The sequence below is a fragment of the Rhea pennata genome, chromosome 1 (genome assembly GCF_028389875.1).
Source record: "Rhea pennata isolate bPtePen1 chromosome 1, bPtePen1.pri, whole genome shotgun sequence".
NCBI lineage: Eukaryota > Metazoa > Chordata > Aves > Rheiformes > Rheidae > Rhea > Rhea pennata.
This window is the reverse complement of record NC_084663.1, coordinates 2,353,962-2,375,889: the sequence shown is the minus strand read 5'-3', so window position 1 is coordinate 2,375,889 and position 21,928 is coordinate 2,353,962. Positions and strand designations below refer to the sequence as shown.

General features: G+C 48.7%; 1 protein-coding gene across 1 annotated transcript; it reads right to left on the bottom strand.

Annotated features, from left to right (window-relative positions):
• Positions 1-1,561: 1,561 nt before the first annotated feature.
• Positions 1,562-19,476, bottom strand: SLC35B4 (solute carrier family 35 member B4). The gene is made up of 10 exons (XM_062593742.1): positions 19,317-19,476; positions 14,407-14,520; positions 13,302-13,404; positions 12,134-12,183; positions 11,401-11,482; positions 9,923-9,983; positions 8,716-8,825; positions 8,007-8,082; positions 6,454-6,529; positions 1,562-4,851 (listed from the first exon to the last, which is right to left on the bottom strand). Exons 1-10 carry the CDS (start codon positions 19,391-19,393, stop codon positions 4,605-4,607), a joined length of 996 nt encoding a protein of 331 aa, XP_062449726.1. The 5' UTR covers positions 19,394-19,476; the 3' UTR covers positions 1,562-4,604.
• Between the last annotated feature and the right edge of the window lie 2,452 nt (positions 19,477-21,928).

Below are 21,928 nucleotides of genomic sequence, written 5' to 3'. Positions count from 1 at the left end.
CCCTTGTTTCTTCCTGACCTACCCTACTGCACTGGGCTACAAAGCACCGAGGAAAGATTGAAAGCATTAATAAACACCGGCACGGATTTAATGAAAGGCAAAAGATTTTGAACAGAAATCTCTGCACTGATGAAAGCAGAGCCTGGCTGATGAGGATTTATTAAATGAACGGCTGCCAGGATCTGGGGAAAGATGATCTGTTAAATGAGAAATATATTCTCTGTAACCACTGGGGAATTAAGCACGCCCCTTAAAGCTCTGAGATGTGGAGGTTTAAAAGTGTGCTCAAGGTGCAGCGATGGCCAGGATTTCAATGCCAGGTCTTCATCACCACGTCACCGCTTTTGCAGCGATGGAGATGTCACCTATGTCTGGAAAGAGTGCAATAATTGGCAACTTATTTAAAAAAAATGCTTTTTTTTAATCTCATCCCACGTGGGAAGCTGGAGCGCTCAGCTCCAGTTTAACGCTTAAGTACTGAAGCTGTGAGACTTTAATTTACTTCTCGCCCTGTTCCTGCAGTAACGCAGCGGTAAGTGAAGCAGCGCTCTGTGCCATACCGTCCAGTGCTATCGGTCTCTGCTGGGATGCCGAGTGAGATGAGCTTTGGTATTGTTCACACAGCACTTTCAGAGTTGTCCCAACAACCAAAATATTAAGGTGCAAATTATTTACAAATTGAGGGCTCATTTGGAGTCTGCACCTGGTGGTTCTCATTCTCCCAGAAGCTTCACTCACTGTCCATCTTTGGTGTCCTTCAGAAATTTGGTCAAGCAGCTGGCACTAGCTCAAGGTGCTCAATATCCCTCCCTCCGTCCCTGAGTGCACTGAGTTCACTGCATGGCCCTAAGTTTCTCATACAGGTTGTAAACCACAGGCTGGGCTGGTCAGGGCTTATGATGTCTCCCAGTCACATCAGGCTGTTCCCAGCTCAGCACGCCAGAGGAAGAGCAAGCCAGGGGGAGCCCATGGTGGGACACCTCCTTTGGGACTGGTGAGGTTTGTTTTCCCAAGACCTACCGTGTCACCCAGCATCTGGAAACTAATATCCACCTTTCCCTCTTGCCTCCTGCCAGAGTCGTTTCTCCATCAATGCTAAAGACAAATTTGCAGCGCTTGGATTCTGCTTTCCACGTGCTGCACCAGGCCGTGAAAGGTGCGGGCTGCATTGCTCTGGCAAACCTATGGCTGGTGGCCGTCATCTCCTGCAGCTTCACAGCAGGGTCATTCCTGTGGTGGGGGACAGCCAAGGTGCTCTGCAAGGAGATAGTCAGCAGTGACTTGAAAGGCTGCTTCTGCTTCCCCAGGGCCACTTATTTATTGTTCTTTTTTCTTTTTTAATTGATTTTGCCAACAAAAATCCAGTTGTAGCTTCCGCCAATGGCAGGCGAGGGAATGGTTGAGTTTCCCTCTAACCCAAGCGAGGATGAGCCATTCCTACGTTCTCTCACATTAAAGGCAGGAGAAATTTTCTGTCGACTTCAGAGCCCCAATGATTTTCCAAATACCATCAGCCGATTACCATTAGCAAAGAGCGAAAGAAGAAACCAGAGCAATACACTTGGAAGAGGAGGCGTATTTATTTTGTTAACAAAACCAAACCAAACCAAACAAACAAGTGAAAACCCCCAAACTTAACCCCAAAGTTCTGGAAATCCAGTACACTGGTCAAAAAGCATTCTGGATCACTCACCTTCCACGCACCTGCTAAAAACCTGTGTTAACATCACTACAGCAAACATCATTAAAAACCCAAACAAACCAGTACCGCTGAAGTGAGTGCATGGGACCGGGGTTAAAATACTTGTTTTGGCTAATGGGGCACTTCTGCACGGACCTTTCCTCCGTCTTACAACCAGATGAGCACAGCTGCTCTCCTACAGCAGGAAGGGAATCACTGCCACTTCTGTGACATTTAACAATGATAAATATTCAAAAACACAGAGACTGCACTGTAAAGAGTTAAAAAAAAAATAACAGCAAAAAATAACCAACCCTGGACACTTGGTTTAAGTGAAAACCAAGTACAGCAAGAGCACATGGTTAAAAAAAAAAAAAAAAAAAAAAAAGGCCAAACACCTCCAAACCTACTGGCATCGTACAAGAATTGGAAACAACATGCAGTTTAGCTAGCAAGGAGTCTATGTACAATTAAGTTACACTCACTCAGACACCTGCTCAGCTATTGCTTTGCTAAAGCTCTGACCCAAGCTCCCGCTCCCCAGCGTGAAGGCGGCTTCTGCTTTCCTCCCAGTGTTACCCTGGTGCGTTTTAAGCTTTGATGAACAACCCCACCTGTTCGTGCCCCTGCTGCTTCCACACCGAACATGCACTTGCATTGCCTTCCCCGACCTTGCGGGCTCAGCTGAAACTCTTTGTTTTTAAGCTTTTCCCTTACTTTGAAGATCAGGATGAGGGATAAAGGTTTTTGCATCTCTTTGGGTCTTCTACAGAGCCTGTGCAAACAGCTGGAAGCCAGAGCTGGACTGAATTACACATCTGGGGGCAGCTGGTAGGGAACAGTTTCACCACCTAGAAAATCCTTGGAAATATCCCATTCATGACACTTGAAATGCAAGTTTTACAGGTGCAGGAAAAATCAAAACCAGAAGGGAAAAACCCTTCTGGCCTGAGTCCTTCTCCCTGCTGATGGTTTTATCATTTGCAGAAGGACTGAACTTCAGATCCGTCAGCGTGAATGCAAGTTTAACATTGATTGAGCTGGAAACACTGAGGCTGGAAGCCATTGGGCCATTTGGTAGTAAAACAACGGTATAGTCACTGTCCTTATTTGTCCAAGCTCAATGGAAATAAGATTGACATTGCCAGACACCTTAAATACCATGGCTGAGCAGGGGTGGGATCATGACGATGAGAACAAGGTGCTCCAGGAAAATCAAGACAGCAGAAAACTCAGCGCATGCGCTCCCTACTGCTCGCCAGGAACGGGAGAAGGCTGCATGCACAACCTTGCTCTGCCCAACCGCGCCATGGAGAACAGCTCCTCGACCAGCTGTTGCTGCTGGTTCTCACCGTGCTGAGATAACCGCATCATCTGCACGCACCTACAGGGCCCTGCGCAGCCCCAGCGGGGACCGATCTGTTTAACAGCAGTAAAATCAGCTGGGACAAGACCAGTGGCTTTATAACCCTCACTTTACTTGGAGGAAGTCCAGCAGGGGATGCCCACGCATCGCTGCTACTCCCAAATCCTCTTTTCCACTTACTTGGAGGGAGCATCAATGGACTTTGCTGCTTTTTTGCTCTATTCTGTGCTGGAGCCAAGGTGCACAGTGAGTCCCCAAGCTCCGGGTTGCGTGGATGCGAGTGAGCTGGCCATGCACCCCGTTCAGCTCAGCTGTCTGGACTCAGCATCCCTGCCCCAGGTGAGCGGTTAATGCCAAGGGACACCAGACCCAAGCTGGACGGACGTTGCCATGATGCAGGGCACTGCCGTGGGGGCAGCCCTGCAGAAATGCCACGAGTGAAGCAAATGCCCAAGCAGTGGGAGAAGAAAACAAATGGGGAGAACTGCAGGAGGTAACCAGGCTCTTCCTCCTTGTGAAGGAGGAGTAAAAACAATCCTCCCACTAGCAGCAGAAATAAACTCAGCTGTACTGGTCTTTCTCAAGTTTCTTAGCACCATCCACGCACTGAGGCTTGCGTGTCCCTGGGGGAGCACAGGCCTGTTGGGGCTCAGCAGTTTGTGGCAGCTGACTGCTGGTTGTAAAGCCCCTACGTCCTCACTTGCCATGAAGGAACAAGGAGGAAGAAGTGACTGAAAAGTGACCTCTGCTGAGGACCTAACAAAAACACGAGGAACCCATGATATCCTCCTGGCAGTTGGGTATCTGAGGGTTATCTGAGGAGAACGGAGCTAAGCCTCAGCAGCACTTCACCACTCTCTTAAGAATGATGTGAAAGGGACATGACAGCATTTTCTGTCCCCTCCACATCACCCCTTTTTGGTTTCCTCAGGCTCCCAGTTAGGTCCTGCTATAAGTGAGGGGGGGCTCAGTAGCTTGGAGCTCAGTCCCCAGTGGAAGGTCTGCTGGGGAGATTGCAAGGCTCTGGAGGTGGTAGCTACACCCAATGCTCTCCCAGCAAAGGTGACAAGATCAGGCAACAAGGACTCAGATTAACAACCAGGCCTGGCATTTCCAGTGTAACTAAGAACCTGCTGCACTAACAGTAGTGTCCAGCAGTTCCCTGTGGCTCAGCTATCCACTGCAGCAACTAGGATTTTCATGGACGGCACCAAATAGGCTCAGGGTCCAGCTTACCAAAGCTGGGAGGAGTGGACAACAGTACCATGACAGGGGTGGGCTGTTAACAGAGAGCTGGGCCAGCCTTTACATTATTTAGAAAGGGCTGTTTAAAAAAAAAGTGGAAGAGGGATTGCATAAAAAATGCAATCTTGCAAAAGTAACTAACTTCCCTCTATGATCCAGTAGACGCTGATCCCTGGTGGGGCTTCGTGTTTCCCAGGAGCTTGGCACAGCCAGCACCTCCCCTGTGTTATAAAAACAACCCCCCTCTGGGGGATTCCCTACTGCTCTGCTCTATAAAACTTTAAAAAGGTCCCTGCAGAGAGTCCCCGGCCCTTATTCCTGCTTCGGCCTCTTCCTCCAACGGGCCAGGAGGGGCCCAAGGCTGTTCCACACCTCCGTGTACATCAGAGTCCCTACGAAGACAAAGAAGGTGCCCAGCCAGTGCCAGGCTGTGAAGGGGTTGCGGAAGTAGAGGATGGAGAAGATGAGGCTGACGAACTTGCGCAGTGTCACCACCAGTGTGACAGTGAGGGAGGTGCACTCCGTGGTGAGGATGAAGACACCCCGGATGCAGATGTACCTGGGTGAGCAGAGGTAAGGTGGAAACAGGGCTGAAGAGGAAGGGTTGCCTGTGCAGGCCTTTGGGAATGCAGAAGAATGGGACACTGGATTAGCCCCACTACCCTCTCTCTGGGACAAAACCTCCTCCCAAGACACCCCATCCTCCCTTGGCCTTGTAGCATCCCTCCAAGCCCTACAAAGCTTTTACAGCCCTCCCCCAAACCCCCAAATTTGTTTCCAAAGGACCTTCTAAAGCTAAATAATTCCCCCCAACACACACCATACTTTGCTCTTCATTTCAGAAAGCAATCATAACAGACAACGATACCGGTGCCCTGAACACTATCACCTTTGGGGACCATACTCCAACATACCCCTGCTCCAAACCACCTGTACTTTGCAGGGAGTTGTTTGTAGTCCAGCCCTCCCCAAAGCATCCAAGGGTGACAGATCTGTCTTCCTTGGGCCATCTCTTGCAAGATAGACATTTTACCCTGCACCCTGCTCCTTCCAACAGTCACCAGCACTCCGCACCCTTGCTCTACACCTGTAACAGGTACAGCAATGGTGCCATTATAGGAGTGGGCAAAACCCCATACTAGATCAAGCTGGAGTGTCCGAGCCCTCCCAGCATGGTAGTACTAACCCTTTTCTGCCCTTTTTGCCCAAACCTAGAAGAAATCTCCTTTTAGTTATACAAGGAATAAAATTCCGTCCTCCTCAGCTCAAAATTTCTACCATCATGAGCAGCTTCAGTACAATCCTTAAGTGTACCCAAAACAGGCCCCGAGCCTAATCTGAAACAGCAAAACTAACACACCAGAGCAGCTCTGGGTGACATCCTGGCAAAGGACAAATGGCACATAGGGTTAACTGCACCAGCCATGTAACCAAGGGAAGCCAAAATAAGACTTCTCCATTCTTCTCCATCTGCAGCAGATCAGCAGCTGGGGAGGAAAAGAAAGTCCTCTCTCCTACCCAAGAGGGCACAGACAAGGCAGATTAAAGGAGGAGGTTTCATGGAGGAGTATCAGAAGTAGGAAGGCATGGTGCTCCCTCACGTAGCACATGGGGGTCGGATAAACATGGTGAGAGAAAAAGAGCAAGAGGGAGCTGGACTGAACCATCCCTTTTTCTAGGGCATCTCCCTCAACAGACTTGCAAACCTGTCCTCACTGACTGGGAGACTGGGCATGCTGGTAAATTACAAATGGCTCCCAGTCGAATCGCTCTACTAGATAGAGCTGGCCAGCAGAACAACTGTGAGATGAGTTTACACCAATCAGCCCAGCCCTGGGAGGTGGTGGCCTCCCTGTCCTGTTCGGCCCTTTGTGCTATGCCCCAGTTCAGAGAACAAGACGTGCAGCAGCCAGCCGCATCATGCATGGAGCTGTACAAATCTGATACCGTTGTTGCAGGGGAGCTTAGCTGCTCCACTAGCAGATTTCAGCCATCCTGGAAAAAATAGAAGCCTCGGGTTAAATTCCACGCTGCTTTCTCCAAGAGCAACATGAACAACAGCTCCCAAATGCAGGGAAGGCTCAGGGCCCTCACCCCCTTCCTCCTTCCCCACCCCACTGCCATCTCTGCAGCTTATCTGAGTTGAGCATTCAAAGGATACTGGGTGATGACGTTCATGAGGAGGTAGAACCACATGACTGGAAGGGTCAGACCAATCACTGGGACTTGGAATGGCTCTGTGGGGAAAAAGGGAAGTGAGAAACCCACATCTAGCCCTGGATCAACTTTCAGCAGTGCTGAGACCGCCTTACATGGTCTTCTTTGGAGAGAAGCCACGGGAGGCCAAACAATCAGTTCCCACCCCAGAGATATCAGTCATGTGAGAGACATGGAGTGAGCGTGCATGCACAGAAAGCAGGATCAGAGAGCTCAGCTCTAGAGACGCGAGGCCCATCAACACTGAGGCAAACTCTGGCTGCTGTAGGCATGTCTGCCTGGGACACACTAAACCTGTATAGGCTGGGAGGGACCAAGGTCACTCATTACTCTGCTAATGCTTAGGAGAGATGCACGGAGAGGCGAACATGCCACTCTCATGTTGAGGATAGACCATAATCTGTGACACACTGAAGCTCCACGAAGCTTTTGCAGCATTTACAGTCTGAAATGTGGACACATTTCGATTTTGCTTCAAATAGAGAGTTACCTTCTTCTTACTGCAATAAATGACAAATACAAGAGAGTTTGTAGCTGTTTCAGCATGGACTCCTGTGGGGAGGAAGGGGAGATGGAAGAAGAAAGGGGCTAAGGAAAAGGACTTAAAAAGGAAAGATCTGTCTTGTGTCAGAACTTTCCCATTGTCAGAACAGGAGGAATGAACCATGCAGTTCTGAGCTGCTCAGAAAGGCTCAGTGTCAGCCTGCGAAAGCCTGCAGAGTACGAACGAAGCCAACAGGTCAGTACTTACACCCATGGCTGAGCATCTGGTTCTGTTACTCCTGTTTTTGAACCAGCCTGCTCCTTTCCCCAGGAGTCACCCATCTCATGTATTTGCTAGATTTTCCTTGAGGAGGGGGGTGAAACTTGCTAGAAATACTTCATAATGATATTAATGAACAGGCTAAAGTGATCTGTGCATGCAAACATCCCCCCTTCCCAGAGAGGATTAGAAAACTAATTAACCTACTCAGCAAAGATACCAGCAGTTTCCCAAAATCAGGAGCAGAATATAGGCAGCTCATCTACATTGGAAAGCCTAGTGAATTTTACTATTAAACTTAGGCAGACACACAACTCAAGGTGGATGAGAAATCTGGATGGCCCCAATGGGTGTGCATTAATGAGAAGCTAGGGTTTTAACCAGAACGATCCAAACCATAACTCATGGCTTAACTTTGTCAGCTGCAATGGCACAAGGTGAATGGTCTGGGGCAGGGTTGCAGGCAGTGTCAGTAGCCCACTGCCTGTGGCAGGCTGCTACCAGTCATCAACTTTCACTTGTTCAAGCATCTGGCCCACCTTGGAGAAGACACTGGACAATGTGCTCATGGCAGCGTGGTTTTTTTTCCTTCCTTCCCCCCTGCCAATTCAAAGGGCTTGAACACACAGAAGCAACAGTCCAACGTGCACGGCTGCTGGCCTGAAAGCTTCCTACAGCATTTCCCAGAGAAGAAAAAAGATAAAAACACAAGAACTCATTTGTGTAACACTCACCAGACTGGCTGAAGAGGACTGCATGGTGGTAGATGTTTGGGGCAAGGAGGAGAAAGCCAGGGAGCGGTAACGCATGCTGGAAGAGAGAAAGCAAAGGCATGACGTTAACATGTTATGTGAACGCTCCCCCCACTTCCCATCCTGGGAAAATGGCCTCACATATCTCCATGGTGAGGGCACACACTTCACTGCTCCGGCATTACATGTGATGCTTTCCATTCCTGCCTCAGGAGGGCTGCACCAAACTACTCATTCTCTCCAAGGAGCAAAAGGGGAAGATGGGATCTAGTAGCCTAGATATGCAGTCTGTAAGCTTTCCTCCTGACCCATTCCCCTCCTACAGTACAGTTTACCATCTCTCCCCCTTCAGCTTTTACTGTGAAATTCTCTACCTTCCTGCAGGTCTCCTCCATTCAAAGCACCATTTTAGAGAAGCCACCAGACTGCTGCCAGGAGGGAGTCTGTGGAGTAATTACAGTGGAATTCAGAAAGTCAAGACTCCTATTAGTTCGTTTAAAATTTGCTACATGGGCTGCGCCTCAATGGGAAACCTTTGGGAGTCTGAAAAATACATGGAGCTGAAAATTTCTAGTTTGAGATAGCTCACAGGGCTTTGTATAGGGCTGTGACTACAGGATGGGAGAGGAAAGGACCCTCTTTGCAGCTATGTCTGTTCAGTAAAAGCAATAGAAAAGATATGGTGACTTACATTGTAAAACAGGGCCTCTTTGGAGTGCTTCCCAAACTGCTTATACAGCGTCTCCTGGAAAATCCCCATCCTGGCAGACATGAGGAGGGCGAAGGTGAGTGCTCCGATACCTGGAACAGAAACACAGCCTTGCAGCATTGCCCAAGCATGGCATACCTCAAGTCAGACAGCTCAGGGCCTCCCATCATTTGGCTTTCGGTGAGGGGAAAAAAATAAATAAATAAGTGAGAGAAGCCAAAGCATCCAGAATTCGTAAGACAGAGGAAACATTCTGCATGGTCTGGGGGAAACAGGTACCTTCCTACAAAGGCTTCTGTGCCTAAGAGACTTCTGAAAAGATCAGCTCTTAAAAACAGGGACTCAGCCCTGACAGGCAGACTTGGTGGATCCTCAGGCAAAGAGATTACCAGAGACACAATTGTTGGTTATTAGTGTTAAAACATCAACCCTGTGTACCCCTAAAATCCAATAATAAATCTAGACTTAAATGCCAGATTGTAGAGATTCCTCCTCCACAAAATACTGTGCTGAATGTAAACTGGAACCAACTACAGCCCCTCTCCCTCACTGCAGCGTAGCTCACAGCACGAGATACATCAGCCATGGCTGCTTTGGAGGGAGAAATCAAGCTGATGTCTACAAATACGCAGGTCAAACTTGTGCCTGATGTAAACATACAGAGTTGGGCTATTAAAATGGTAGCTTTTTAAAAGATAAAGTCTGCCCTGACTTCAGCTGAGGATGAGATGTAGCTGTCGTGACTCTATTTCATGGTTACCGGCACAGAGAAGTTGTTTTTCAGCCTATTCAGAGGTGGGAATGTCTCGTTTCAGAGCTACACTGGCAACACAGGACAGTGGCTTGAGTCTGCTCTTCATTTAATACCAGTATGATTTTCCATTTATTGCTGGGAATTATTTTGCAAAACTACAGAATGAGACTAAGCCACTGCCTGACAGAAAAGCTTTAGTTGTCATATTTGACTTGATAAAACAAAGAGAATTTCATTGCACGAAGCCGCTGAGTGCCACAGAAATGCCATTCTTTGCAAACCAACATCCATTAGACACTCAGCACAACTTAACCTCAGTTCTAGGACTCCCACTGCATCTGCTTAGCACAACCACACAGCCAAGGATCAGCGATCTGAGAGCAGAATCCTGCCAGTATCCCAGCAAGGCTGGCTGGAGATGTGGCACTTACATACCTAGCATCCACCACATGAAAGCACGGAGTCCATCCTCTTCATTTAAGCTGGAGTCAGATGCCTAGGGGAGGGAGACATGTCACTGTGAGCACCCATGTCCCGCAGCTCATTCAGGCCTGTCTCAACCTCATTTTTGGTTTGTGCATTGTGCTCCAAGTAAGCCCATAAATCAAAGAGTGCCCAAGGTTCCAAATTCTCTGGAGCTGCTTCCCTGGCAGAAGAGAGAAGATGGCAACTACAGCACATTCCACTTTCATTTTTACTTTGGGGAATCCACCAGGTTCCAACTGAAAATGTAAATGGCTGATGGAATAAGGATCTTTCTCAAGGAAACATCTTGGCACAGCCAGAGACTGAACTTTTTGACGACGAAAATATTCAGTGTCTCCTAGCAAGCTTTCACAAACTGCTCACTGGCAGGAAGCTCTGTCCCCTTCTCAGAGGTGGTTGTGCAGGAGAGAACAAGAGCTCTGGCCAAGTCCTGGTCAGGTACACAACCCAGGCTCACGGTTGAGATGTTGAGGGAATCAGGCCTCTAGACACTGCTAGCCAAGGACAAAATGCTAGGTAATGTGACTTGGCTCAACTGTCTTTCACTGTGGTTTAGGGCAAGTTACATTACTCACATTTGCCATGAGCTAGTCACAACGCTGCGTATCGAATCAAATCCCCGTGCCTGCTGAGAGTTAACGTGAATTAACGCAGAGAAAAGCTGCATAGCACAGACCTTCCTCAGATACCCTAAGAGTAGAAGCAGCTATTAAATGATGGGGTTTAAAAGATCTGGCAGCCTTGCTTCATTTCCAGACTCTCAGAGCTGGATTAAGTGAAACCAGTTTTCACTTGACCACTGCTTTATGCTACTTTTCTGTCTTTAGTTCTCAAAATCAGGATGTGCGTGCTAACCCAAGAGAAGCCCAGGCTGCTGTTACACATAGATTTCCTTCACTCAGTCCCATTCTCCAAGCACATGGACTTCATTTCAAGGGTCACAGAAAGTCACGTTGGATGACAACAGGCTGGAAAATTCTAGCCTGAAACCTGACAGTTTGTTCTGTGATAAAGACAGCAAAGTTTTAAGATGGCTGGGTTTTGTCTAAGATTCACCAGCTCCTAACTGCAACACTACAATGAGGGAAAGAAAAAAAGAGCTTGCAGCTGTTACTATGTGGGGAAAAAATAATGTGGAAAAAAAAGGAAAAAAAAAATAATGCAGCAAAAAGCAACCAGAGTAATATGGGATAAAAAGCAGCTGTAATTAAGTTAAATCATGGTCATGTGTGTGTCCCTTCTGTCCTCCCCACAGGTAAATGAAGTGACCAGGAACAAGTGCTTGTGGGGAGCAGATCTAGAGCTAGGAGATGCCTTGTCTCTCCACTAATAGCCAGTCGAAAGCAATTACTGACAAAGGTGCCCAGGGCAGTTCTTCCTGTTAATAAGGTTCACGGCTGTGTCCTCAGGCCCTTTACAATCCTTACCACTTGCTTCGCAGACATGAAAGTGCAGGTGAAGATCCCCACGGACACCAGGGCTATGGATGTATATTTAGATACGCTGTATCTGCACAGAGGGAGAACAGAGATGTCAGTGACACAGCTCAGCCTTGTATCGTTCATCCGCTACTCCCTGGCATTACATTTTGCTCCATTGAGCCAGGATGAACCTGAGATAATGGGCACATACTCATTATCTAACCCAGTACACGGCTGGGGAGAGGGGGGCAACATACTCCAACCACAGCAAAAACGAACATTTGGACCAGGATCTCCTTGCCTGTGGCAGAGAATCCGTCTCAAATCAAACCAGTGTGGGTCTTCCCATAGCGATGGAGTGGTGGAGTATGTGTCCACAGTCAGACCCCAAGCAGCTGGGAGGACCCCACTGGCCTGTTCATCAGGAGCTATAGTAGGCTCACACAGACAAGAAGAAAGGAAAGGGCAAACTTATAGGACTGCAGCCTTGTTCAAAGACCCTCTTCAGATCATGCTTGTCTTAAATGAAGGAGTAAGAGGTAGTAAGAGGGCAGAAGAGGATATTACTCAGGTCTTTAGTCCATGCCCTGACCATTTCTTCACACATATTCGTTGTCCAGTTTCCCCATCAATCAAATAAGGATATTTAACGGGAAAGAGGAAGTCACCCAATACCAGCCAGGACTAAATCAATAGCAGAACTTTCTCTGATGAAACAAGAAAAGTACCTGCAATTTACCTTTTTTTCAAAATGATGATACCTAGAGCCATGCTTGCTATGAGAGAGCCCTGGGAAAAGGAGAAAAGAAAGAAGTAAAGAAACAAAATGTCAGTGTGCCAGATTTCCATGGACTGGGGCTCCTGCTGAGGGAACACAGCATAACTGATACAACTAACACAAAAACACCAACAAAATGCCAGGACAAGAGCGTGGAGCCGAGTAAGGTCAAGGGAGTTTCATTTCAGCTAGGAGCAGGGGACAAGTCTTGCTGGGTAACTTGGGAACAAGGATGCTGGAGCAAAAAGGCTACTTGGATCTCTTGGCCAGCAGGTCTCTTCCTTTCTTGGTCACTCCAGTGCATCTACAGACCAGCATGCAGCCAAATCACTATGTTTTTAACTAGGAACAGCGGTATGGCTCTGTACACTGACTGCAGGACACTTGTGGGCTGCCGCGCAAGAACCATCCCTCACAATTAATATAGGACAAGGCTCCTAGAGTGCTCTCTGTTCTTCTTCTTTTTCAACCATCTTCATTTCATGTATGTCAATCCCATGGCACTTTGTGGGAGAACGGCCTGCCCTGGCCAGCAGATCTCTTGAACTTAACTGTTATTTCCAAAGGTCATGCTCTATTTTCTTTAATTTTAGCAGATGTTTTAGCCAGACACTCATCTGCAAACACTCAAGTGAAGAAGAGGTGTTTTCAATAGCATCTTCCAGAGCAGAGGCCCATGTGGTAATAGAACAAGTGGAAGACACCTATATTAGGACATGAACCACCTGGTTTAGCCATGTGATGGAAGGGAAAGCTGGGTCTCTCGTCAGCAATCCAGCCTATCCAGGGCTGACACCCAGAGTTTGGGCTTGGTTTTGTCACTTACTTCCTCATCACCTTGGAAAAAATGAAGCCTGTCTCAGCCTAGTTTCCTCCTCTCACTGGGGACACTAAGGGAATACCTTAACACTCAACACTGAAAATGAGAACCAGAGCTGAGTGTTCAGCTCAGTTGTTCTTCCCAAAGTTGCTCTCCCCACAACTCAGCTCTAATTTAATATTTGCACAGGGTTGTGGTGTCCACAGGGGATGACAGGGTGGCAGAATACGCGCGCCAGGAGCAGTGCTTGCAGAGACGATGGGAAGAGACATCACATGAAAATGGAAAGGACAGTATGGCAGTACTCACTGATCTGAAGATCATGTGCAGTGGCATGGCGATATTTAAGTTCAGGGCATAGTTATTCACCACACTCACAGTGAAGAACATGGCCACCATGATCAGATAGTATCTGAAACATAAAAACAAGCTGGTGGTTGGCAAAACCAGCTGATGGTTGGGCATGTACCCTCCATGTCCTGGGAACACATTGGATGGTGCAAGGACAGGCCTCGAGCTAAGCTGGGGCCCACTTAGCTCTTGGTTCTGTGACAAGGATTAACAAGGAAATCAGTCCCAATGTGGATGTAGCAGGGAGGTCCTTGAAAGGGAACATAAACAGATCTGCACCACTCATCAGCTCATGCTAATCCCAGAGAGGAAAAAAGTTGAACATATACCAACTGGAATCTCTTAGCATAGACTTCCTCTTTCCTAAGGACTTGTACTACTACAAGACAAGGTTTGATTTGAGGAGATTCAGTTTCTGCCAGCAAGCATCACTACCCTGAGTGGAAGGAGAGACCATTTAAAACTATCCTGAACATTTCCACTGTTCTATGCCTAGGCTATAAAGTCACCCTTGCTCTGCAAAGTGGAGCTTCTAGCAGCAACGCAGTCATGAGCAGCTTTCTGTCACTGAGAATCTCTGTCCAACACTCTGGTTTGCTGCCTGCTTAGCAGTCTGCCAAGGAGAACCACAAAAACTCCTCACTTTACACCAGACACAGAGTGCCAGGGAGGAGAGCACAGACATGTCAGGCCAAGATCAAGATGAAGAAGTGTAAAAGAGGATTTGGCTAGATTTCCAGTAAGCCTCTCTCCCACACACCCATTGCACCAAGCCTCAGGGGGACAATGAGCACTCTGAATGCACCAGACTTGTAACGTGCAAAGTATGGCCATGCTTCTTGGGTAGGAAAGTATCTGATGGCAACTTCCTATTAAGTATTCTTGATAAATGAGGAGTTCATATTTTTACCAGGCACGATAGATTCTCAATGAGGCTTCATGAATGCTGCAAAATGGATGGGATTAGGACAGGGTAAACAATAAGCCTTTTTATTAAACACTTCTTGAGATAATAGATAGCCAGTCAATTCTTGCCTAGTGAAAGCATTTAGATTAACTATACCTTATTGGTATGGCCGGCCGCTTCCTTCCAAAGTTGGCTTCGAAGATAAAGCCTTCTACTGCGATAAATAAGAACTGGGAGAATGTCACTATGTTCCCACATCCTGGAAACTGCCTGAAGGTGTCAAAAAGAAAGACAAGCATAAGTACAATGCCATGGATTATGAATACTGCACTGGCCTGCAATGAAAAGAGATTACCAGCTCTCATTCCCAGAATGAGCATCAACCTGGATGGCCTTTACTAACTTATATATCCAGGTTTTCATGCTTTGTACTGAACTTTTCAAACTCTACAAGATACTGAAAGCCACACAAGGGGTCCAATCTCCAAGAAGAGGCCCTGCAGGCTGAGCATCTTTCTCCTGCCAGAAAGACATGAGCACTGCAGTTATCACTACCTTGCTAGCAGAAATGACATCACCTCTGAGCAAATCAACCTGGTGCGATTGATCTGAGGGAAGAGGAATTACACATGACAGCCTGTAACAGCCTGACATTAAACACACATTCCCTGCACACAACTGTTCCTAGCAGGCATGCGCACCGCAGACTGTCTTCACCCTAAGAAGCTTACGGGAAGCAGAAGAGGATTTCCTGGGAGGCACATGATCAGCTGCAAGCTCAGATGAGGCCATCATATGTCAGAAATCATAAATAGAAAGCTTTTTGTCACTTGCAGCTTTTTTGTCATTTGCAGAGGAATTTGAGTGAGCACTTCCCATTTCTCCAGTGCAAGCCAGAAACAGAGGCCAAGGAATCACTGGAAAGGCTGCATGGTGCTGAGCCCTACTCTCCACACTGTTGCACAAGCACATGGTTGCTCACCCAACAAGCAGTCACAAGTAAATACAGGTTGGATCTAGATTCGCTTTTGCTGAATGTAAGCTTAGAGGTATGCCAGAGAACAGGAGTAACCAAATTGTCTCCTGACTGGCAGGACTGCAGGCCCAGACTCTTCCAAAACCTTCTGTCATCCTCCCAGCTTCCCAAAACAGGCAGCAGTGCTCTGCCCAGGTGCTAACAGCCCAGCCACCATCCCTGTGCTGACTGCTCGGCTGGCTGCCACCAAAAAGCACCTGGTCATCATCTCCCTGCATTTCCCATGGGGAAGGCACTAACCTGAGTCCCTCCCTTCTATCCACTTGACAATTTTCACAACATTTTTCAGAGTTCAATTATCTGTGAGACTTCAGGCCTTGCTGTGCGACGTAAATAGGAAGTTCAAGAGTTATTTGAGGGAAGAGAAGAGATACTGAACTGGTGACACAGCCAGGCTGCAGGATTTTAAACCTTATTTCTGCAGGAAACCAGAAAGCAAGTACAAACTTGGAACTGACCAAGATCATTTTCACACATTACTCTTAGTGTCCTCACAGGTAGTTAGCTGATCTTTGCATTCAGTCTCCTGCTGATATGACCCCATATTATCAGTAAAGCAATGACACAAGGTTATATGTTGATTGATAATGAAAGGAAAAACAAACAAACAAAAAAAAAACAGGCTGCATGCACCCATGTCTTTGACTCAAAATCCTAACACACTGATAGGCTTAAAAGAACAGACAGGAAGTCTGAAGGTATCAACCAAGAACTGCTTTAACTGCAGCAAATTAATACAGAATGCTCCAGAAGCAACGCAGAAATCCTCCTAAGAGAGCACTGTACAAGAGAGAGCAACTCAAAGCACATAGCACAGCACTGCTCCAGCACAGGGGACTCACCAGGGATGTGTCTGTTAGCCTTGTAACTTCAGAGGGCTCAGCTGTGACTTAGGAGCCTGATCTAGACCTCAGAACTTGCCCAAGCGGTCTACAAGCATTCCGCATAGTCCCTGAGACGGGGAACAGCTGTCAGACCACAGCATGAGGCCAAAGAACTGACCACAAAGCCAGTAGCGGCTCTAACAGCCTGGGTGTCCCAAAATTGTCATCCTGCTTGCTAGGACTGAATTGCCTGGACTCTTCATGTCTAGCAGACGGTTAGATGAAACAGCCAGAGTGGGGCTCTCACAGCAACACTCCGCAGAGAACAAACAGAATAGCTCAATTTCTGCACATGGGTTTGGGAAACCTTAAAACAACATCCTCTCCTTGAGACTAAGTTCGGCACATCCAAATTACTCTTTCAAGCAGGATTTCCATCTGTCACTGCAAAAGGCTCTGCATTTCATAGACAGCTCCTGAGACGGAGCCTACCCACCCTGCAGAACAGTGAGACCTTTCCCATCTGCACTGTAAAAGGGGGAAGTCCTGCTGAGATCTACTAGGTGGAGTTGCAATCATCTCTACAGGGAAAACAAGCTCATGAGGACACAGCTTCAGAAGGCAAAGTGCAAATCACCAGCTTTCTAACCTGGTCTCTACTTACACTGCACACAGCTTAGGCGTCACCGCACCCCCCTTCTTTAATCCCACCATCAGCTGTAACCTGCTGCTTGTGACCATTTTTGCAGTGCTCCATTGATTTGAGGGCCTCCATTTCTCAACCCGGAGGCAGCACATTCAGAAATGGATGTGTCTAATGACCCAAGGGTGTGGGAGCACTGTTGTTATTGTCACTGTGACAAGGGCTAATTAAGTTCTGCCTGTGGCTCAGGCACAGCTGTAAAGACAACCCCCCACAGGTCAACTAGGAAAGAACGCTAGCAGAATGGATCGCATTGATCCAAACATGGGAGATGGCATGGACTGGATGGCTTTTCTAGGCATCTCTCTGTTACTCTGACAGGGGCTTCTTTAACCTGCTCTTGAAAACCCCCAGTGAGGAGTTGCCACACTCTCCTTCTTAAGGACCCACTCCACTACATTCAGAGGAAGTAAACCTGTTTTTTTTGCTCTACATTAAATCCCTTTCACAGGAATTTAAGCCCATTATTTCTTGTCCTGTCTTCAGAGGCCAGCAGAAGATTTTACTTCCTCTCCTCTGCAGCCCCTCTCCACACATTTGAAGCCTTTTGTCTTTCTTCTGGCATCTCTAGACTAAACAGTCCTCATTCCTTCACTCTTCCCCCATAAATCCTACAGAAATTTCTTCCAATCACCTATGCTGTTCCTCACTGCACTTGCTATGCCTGGTCACTGCCTTTTGTGTGATCCTGCTCCAGGAGTACTCGACTTTCCTTGTTATGGGCAGATTCATCTTCCAGAGGAACTTTCGCTCCAGACAGCACCAGGACACAGAGAAATACCAACTGTTATCCCAGTTTATGAACTGAAGGTGAACAGGGTAAGGGAGGAGCTCAGGAATGCAACTGCTAGGAACAGAGGAATTCCTGAAGTGATTGAGAGGAAATGTTTAAGAGAAACTTGTGTCTGAAAAGCAGCTTCCTTCCTAAATAATTGCAGTTGGACTGCTGGGATTTGCTCAAAATCTCCTCTAGGCTTTAGACACCTAATTCACTCCTTAGAGTAGGGCCAAGTGGCTCTCTTCTACTTTAAGGTCTGGCCAAAGGAGGTGGAAAAGTTACTCAGGAGCACATAAAATAATTTTAAATGGATGTTTTGAATCACCAAAGCCACACACAAGTCTGGTGGCAAGCAAAGGGAAGAATCTGGATCTATGCTCTCTTCATCTTGAAGGGATTCAGACTGTTCTTCCCATCTCCCAGGGTAACAGTCACACTGCCAACGCAGAAAACCTGGAGGAGACCCTCTTCAGCTCCCTCACTGATGCTGCAGCAAAAGCCAGACAGGAAAGGTAGAGCCTGATTAGGCAACCCAGTGGTTAGAGTAATTGCCCAGAGGAAGGACAACTTGCCTGGCAAGGTCTCTCCTCCAAGAACTGCTTGATTTATCCAGCAATTGCTGAGTGCTTGTGCAATCTTGTGCAAATGGACTTGTGTCTCGGCCTCCCACTCCTAACAAATATCCTCACCGCTGGGTTACAGAATCAGGCCCCATTTTGCACTTCCCTTTTCCCTGATGAATCTGGGATGTGATGGGTGGGGAGGAAGTTGGGACAGGTTTTAACATTCACTTTTGAAGCCTGGGCATGACTGTAGTGCACAGTCACTGTACTGGGTGGTTGTTCAGGAGTTGTTGCTCCACTAAAAGATGCTCCATATCCACTAACTTGATCTGATTGCTGACACACAACCAGTGCTGTTACTACTTTTTTCCCAGTCAGTTCAAGCACTTTTGCCTTCACAGGTTGCTGAGCAGCCCTGGCAACAAAACCAACAGGTCACCTTTTTCTCCAAGCCGTGCTCGCCTGGGATGCTCAGACATACCCCAAGGGACGGCCCTCCCCTCCCCGCAATCTGGCAGTTCGCCTTGGTCCTCACCAAGCTCTGGCCTCACTGCTGCATGATGCTGCTGAAGACTGTGTTTCCACGCAGATGACCTTGTCCCGAGGGACGGATTACAGGGCACGCAGCCCCAAGCCTCCTCCTGCATGTTTTTCCTTCGGGATTTTGACCCTTACTGGTCGTGCTGGGGTCAAACCACCATGCGGCAGGGCCCGCTGTCAGTGGGCCCAGGAGATCCCCGGTGCCCAGGCGGGGATGCTGATGCCTCACTGCACCAGCAGGCCCAAACCCAGCGGAGGGAACCCCCAAAACACCCCCAAAACTATGGGTCAGCAACCCACGAGCGGTGAAGGCTCGGTTAGGTGGCAAATCACTGCTGGGCTCCCACTGCCCCCACACTGCCCGGGGCCCCTGGGGGCCCCAAACCCCTGCAGGGCAGCCCCTGCCCCAAAAATCCTCCCAGGGGCCCCCCTAAAGCCCCTTGGGGACCCCCCTGGGTGCCACCACCCCTCACAAGCCCTCCACCCCCCCAAGCCACCCGCACCCCGTTCCTGCCCCCAACCTTATCCCTGACCCTGTTCCTGCCCCCAAGCCCCAACTTTGCCCCCCAAATCCCGCTTTCTGCCCCCCCTCACCCCTCTTTCTGCTCCCCCCCCCCCTCACCTCGCCAGCAGCTCCAGGAACACCACGTTGCTGCAGCAGCCGCCGAACACCAGCCCCACCGCCACGGCCGGGTGCATGGTGCCGGCCCCGAGCACAGAGGCGACGTCCCGGGCCGCCACTGCATCCCGCTGCCCGGGCCTCGGCCCCAGCTCCGGCTCCGGCTCCGGCTCCTCCGGCCCCGCCGCCCCCGCTTCCTCCCCGAGCCCGGTAGTTCGTTTCCCGCCCGCCTGCCGTTCGCCTCCACAGCCGCGCCGCCCCCGCGGGGACTACAACTCCCGGCAGTCCCCGCGCCGCCTCCCGCCGCTTCCCTTCCCCGGCGGCGCCCCGCGCGGGGCATGCTGGGAGTTGTAGTTCTCCGCCTGCCAGCGGGGCGGGTCATGGCCCTGAGGGGACGTGAAGCCACGTCGAGCAGCTCTTCCAGCCCCTAATCCCTGTGCCCGGCGAGAAAAAGGGATTAAAATAGTGAAATCCACCATGCCTCGGCGCTTAGGTGTGAAATCAGGCCCGGCCGAGGCCGCCGAGGAGCCCGACGCCTGCCCGCGACCGTGGCGGGCCGGGATGTCGGCGTGGGTCCCGCCGGAGAGCCCTGCGCGCGGCTGGCGCGGGGCGCTAAACCTGGCCCGTGGCTGCGGCCGCACCGCCGAAACCCCTCAGAGCCCGTGGCAGAGAAATAGCGGGCGAAATAACCCATTCAGAGTGATGCTCTAAGTTATATTTCCGGACGCGTGAAGGCCAGTGAGAAGGACGCTGCGGTAGATGAGAGGAGATGTATGGGGCGCTGGGATAAGGGGGTTATCGCCCTGGGAACACCCCTCGGAGCTGCTGTGCCGCAGCAAAGTTGCATTTCCTCGTTTGCATTCACGATTTGGTACTCTTGACTTCCCTAATCAAGGATGAAGATGCTGCTGCGTCGGTCGCGGTAAAGGAAAACAGAAAACCTGCTCTGAGGACCCTGCCCCGAGGTGTGGGCCCTACGTCCTAGAGCGTGCTTCTGCATTCCTGTAGTTGGACCGATTCATGTTTTCCATTGTAAACCCAGCTGCATGTCCGTTGGGGGTGAAGTTTCATTTTTTTCTAGACTTGTGTGGAGCCTTGCTGAACATGTAACAGCATCTGTCAAAGCCTGCTGTGATCAACAGAAGCCAAAGTGGTCAAAAAGTGGAATTTCCAGGCTGCAGATGTTTTGGTTTTTTGTTTTCAAGTAGGTTTTGATCTGAACCAGATCCAAATCTTTTCTTTTTTTTTCTTCTTCTTTAAAAACTACCACAAGCATGAAATATCATGAAAACATTACAAAGAACTGTGGTGAGTCCAGAACTAAAGCACTTCTGAGTGTACGTTTGTGTGGGATTTCTGGCTCTTCAGTGACAGTGAAGCCTTGGGTAGCAGCTAATGACAGGGGTAAAATTGCCAGGTTTGCCCAGTTCATTTGTTCACTGCCAGGGCTTCCACGTTCCTTGGCTCCCACTTAAAGCTGCCATGAGGTCTTTCTTAGAGCCATACATGCCAGGAGTTCACCTCCGCAAGTGTTGGTCTTGCATCAAGAAAGCTTTTGGTGCCTGGGGTCAAGCTGATGTTTCAGGACCTCCAGGCTCCCAGCCTAAGGGCTGGAAATGAAGACTGGTGGAAGCCTGCATCCTCAAGCTTGCAAGTGCTGTGGCTGGAAGCCTGGGAGCTGTGGCAGTGAAAACCAGGAATCCTAGAGCACCTTGTGGGCTTTGCCTACAGGTAGAAACCCAGGGACCTCTCGATAAAAGCACCAGAGACACAAGAGCTGCCCTTGTGATGCTTCCAGGGCTCCTGGCTTGGGACATATCCTCTAGGAGGATAATGTGAGTGCCAGGAAATGATGTTTCAGCATCAGGAAGACCCTATAAGAACCCCAGTGATTTTGCGGAAACCTTGCTCTGTCGTTGGCAGAAGTTCATTTTCTCCCATTTCACAAAGCATTCTGGTGTTTTCCGACCTTGATCTAGAGAGGAAGGCTTCAACTGACTTCTTTGGGCTTCCCATCAGGTCCTTTTAAATCCTTTTTGTATTATTAAAAAGTACCATGGCTCATTAGCAACAAACAAAGAAGATAGCTCAGGCTTGCTGGCGCTTTGTAGTGTCTCCAGGGTTTTTCTGCTTCCACATCCTCAGCTGCTACACAAGTCAAAATGATCGATTTTTCTGTTCTTTCACTAATAAGCTTTTTCTACCTTGGATGCTCACTTCTTCTCCTTTCATTTGCTTTCTTTGTGCATCAAAGGGGTGGGAGCTGAGGTGGTTTTTCTGCCACAGTGAATGTGCCACACCTTGCTTCCTAAATGCATTAAGCTACTGAACAAATTATTTCTTTTGAACTCCTCCAGTGTATCAGTTAAAGCATTTTAAGCTGTTCCTTGTACTCTGGCACCTGTGGGAGGGCAGTCTTGTCTGGGCTAAAAAGTACTTAACATCCATTCTAATGTTATAATTTATGGGGTAACTTCTGAGATTAACTGTCTGGTTGAGGAGAGTGCCCAGTCTGTTGGGTTCATGGTCTAATTCTTATGGCATGGGTAGTCACATCTTTGCAAAAGCTTCTAGGTCACCTTTCTATGGGGCTAGAGGTGTAGTTGCTGCACATG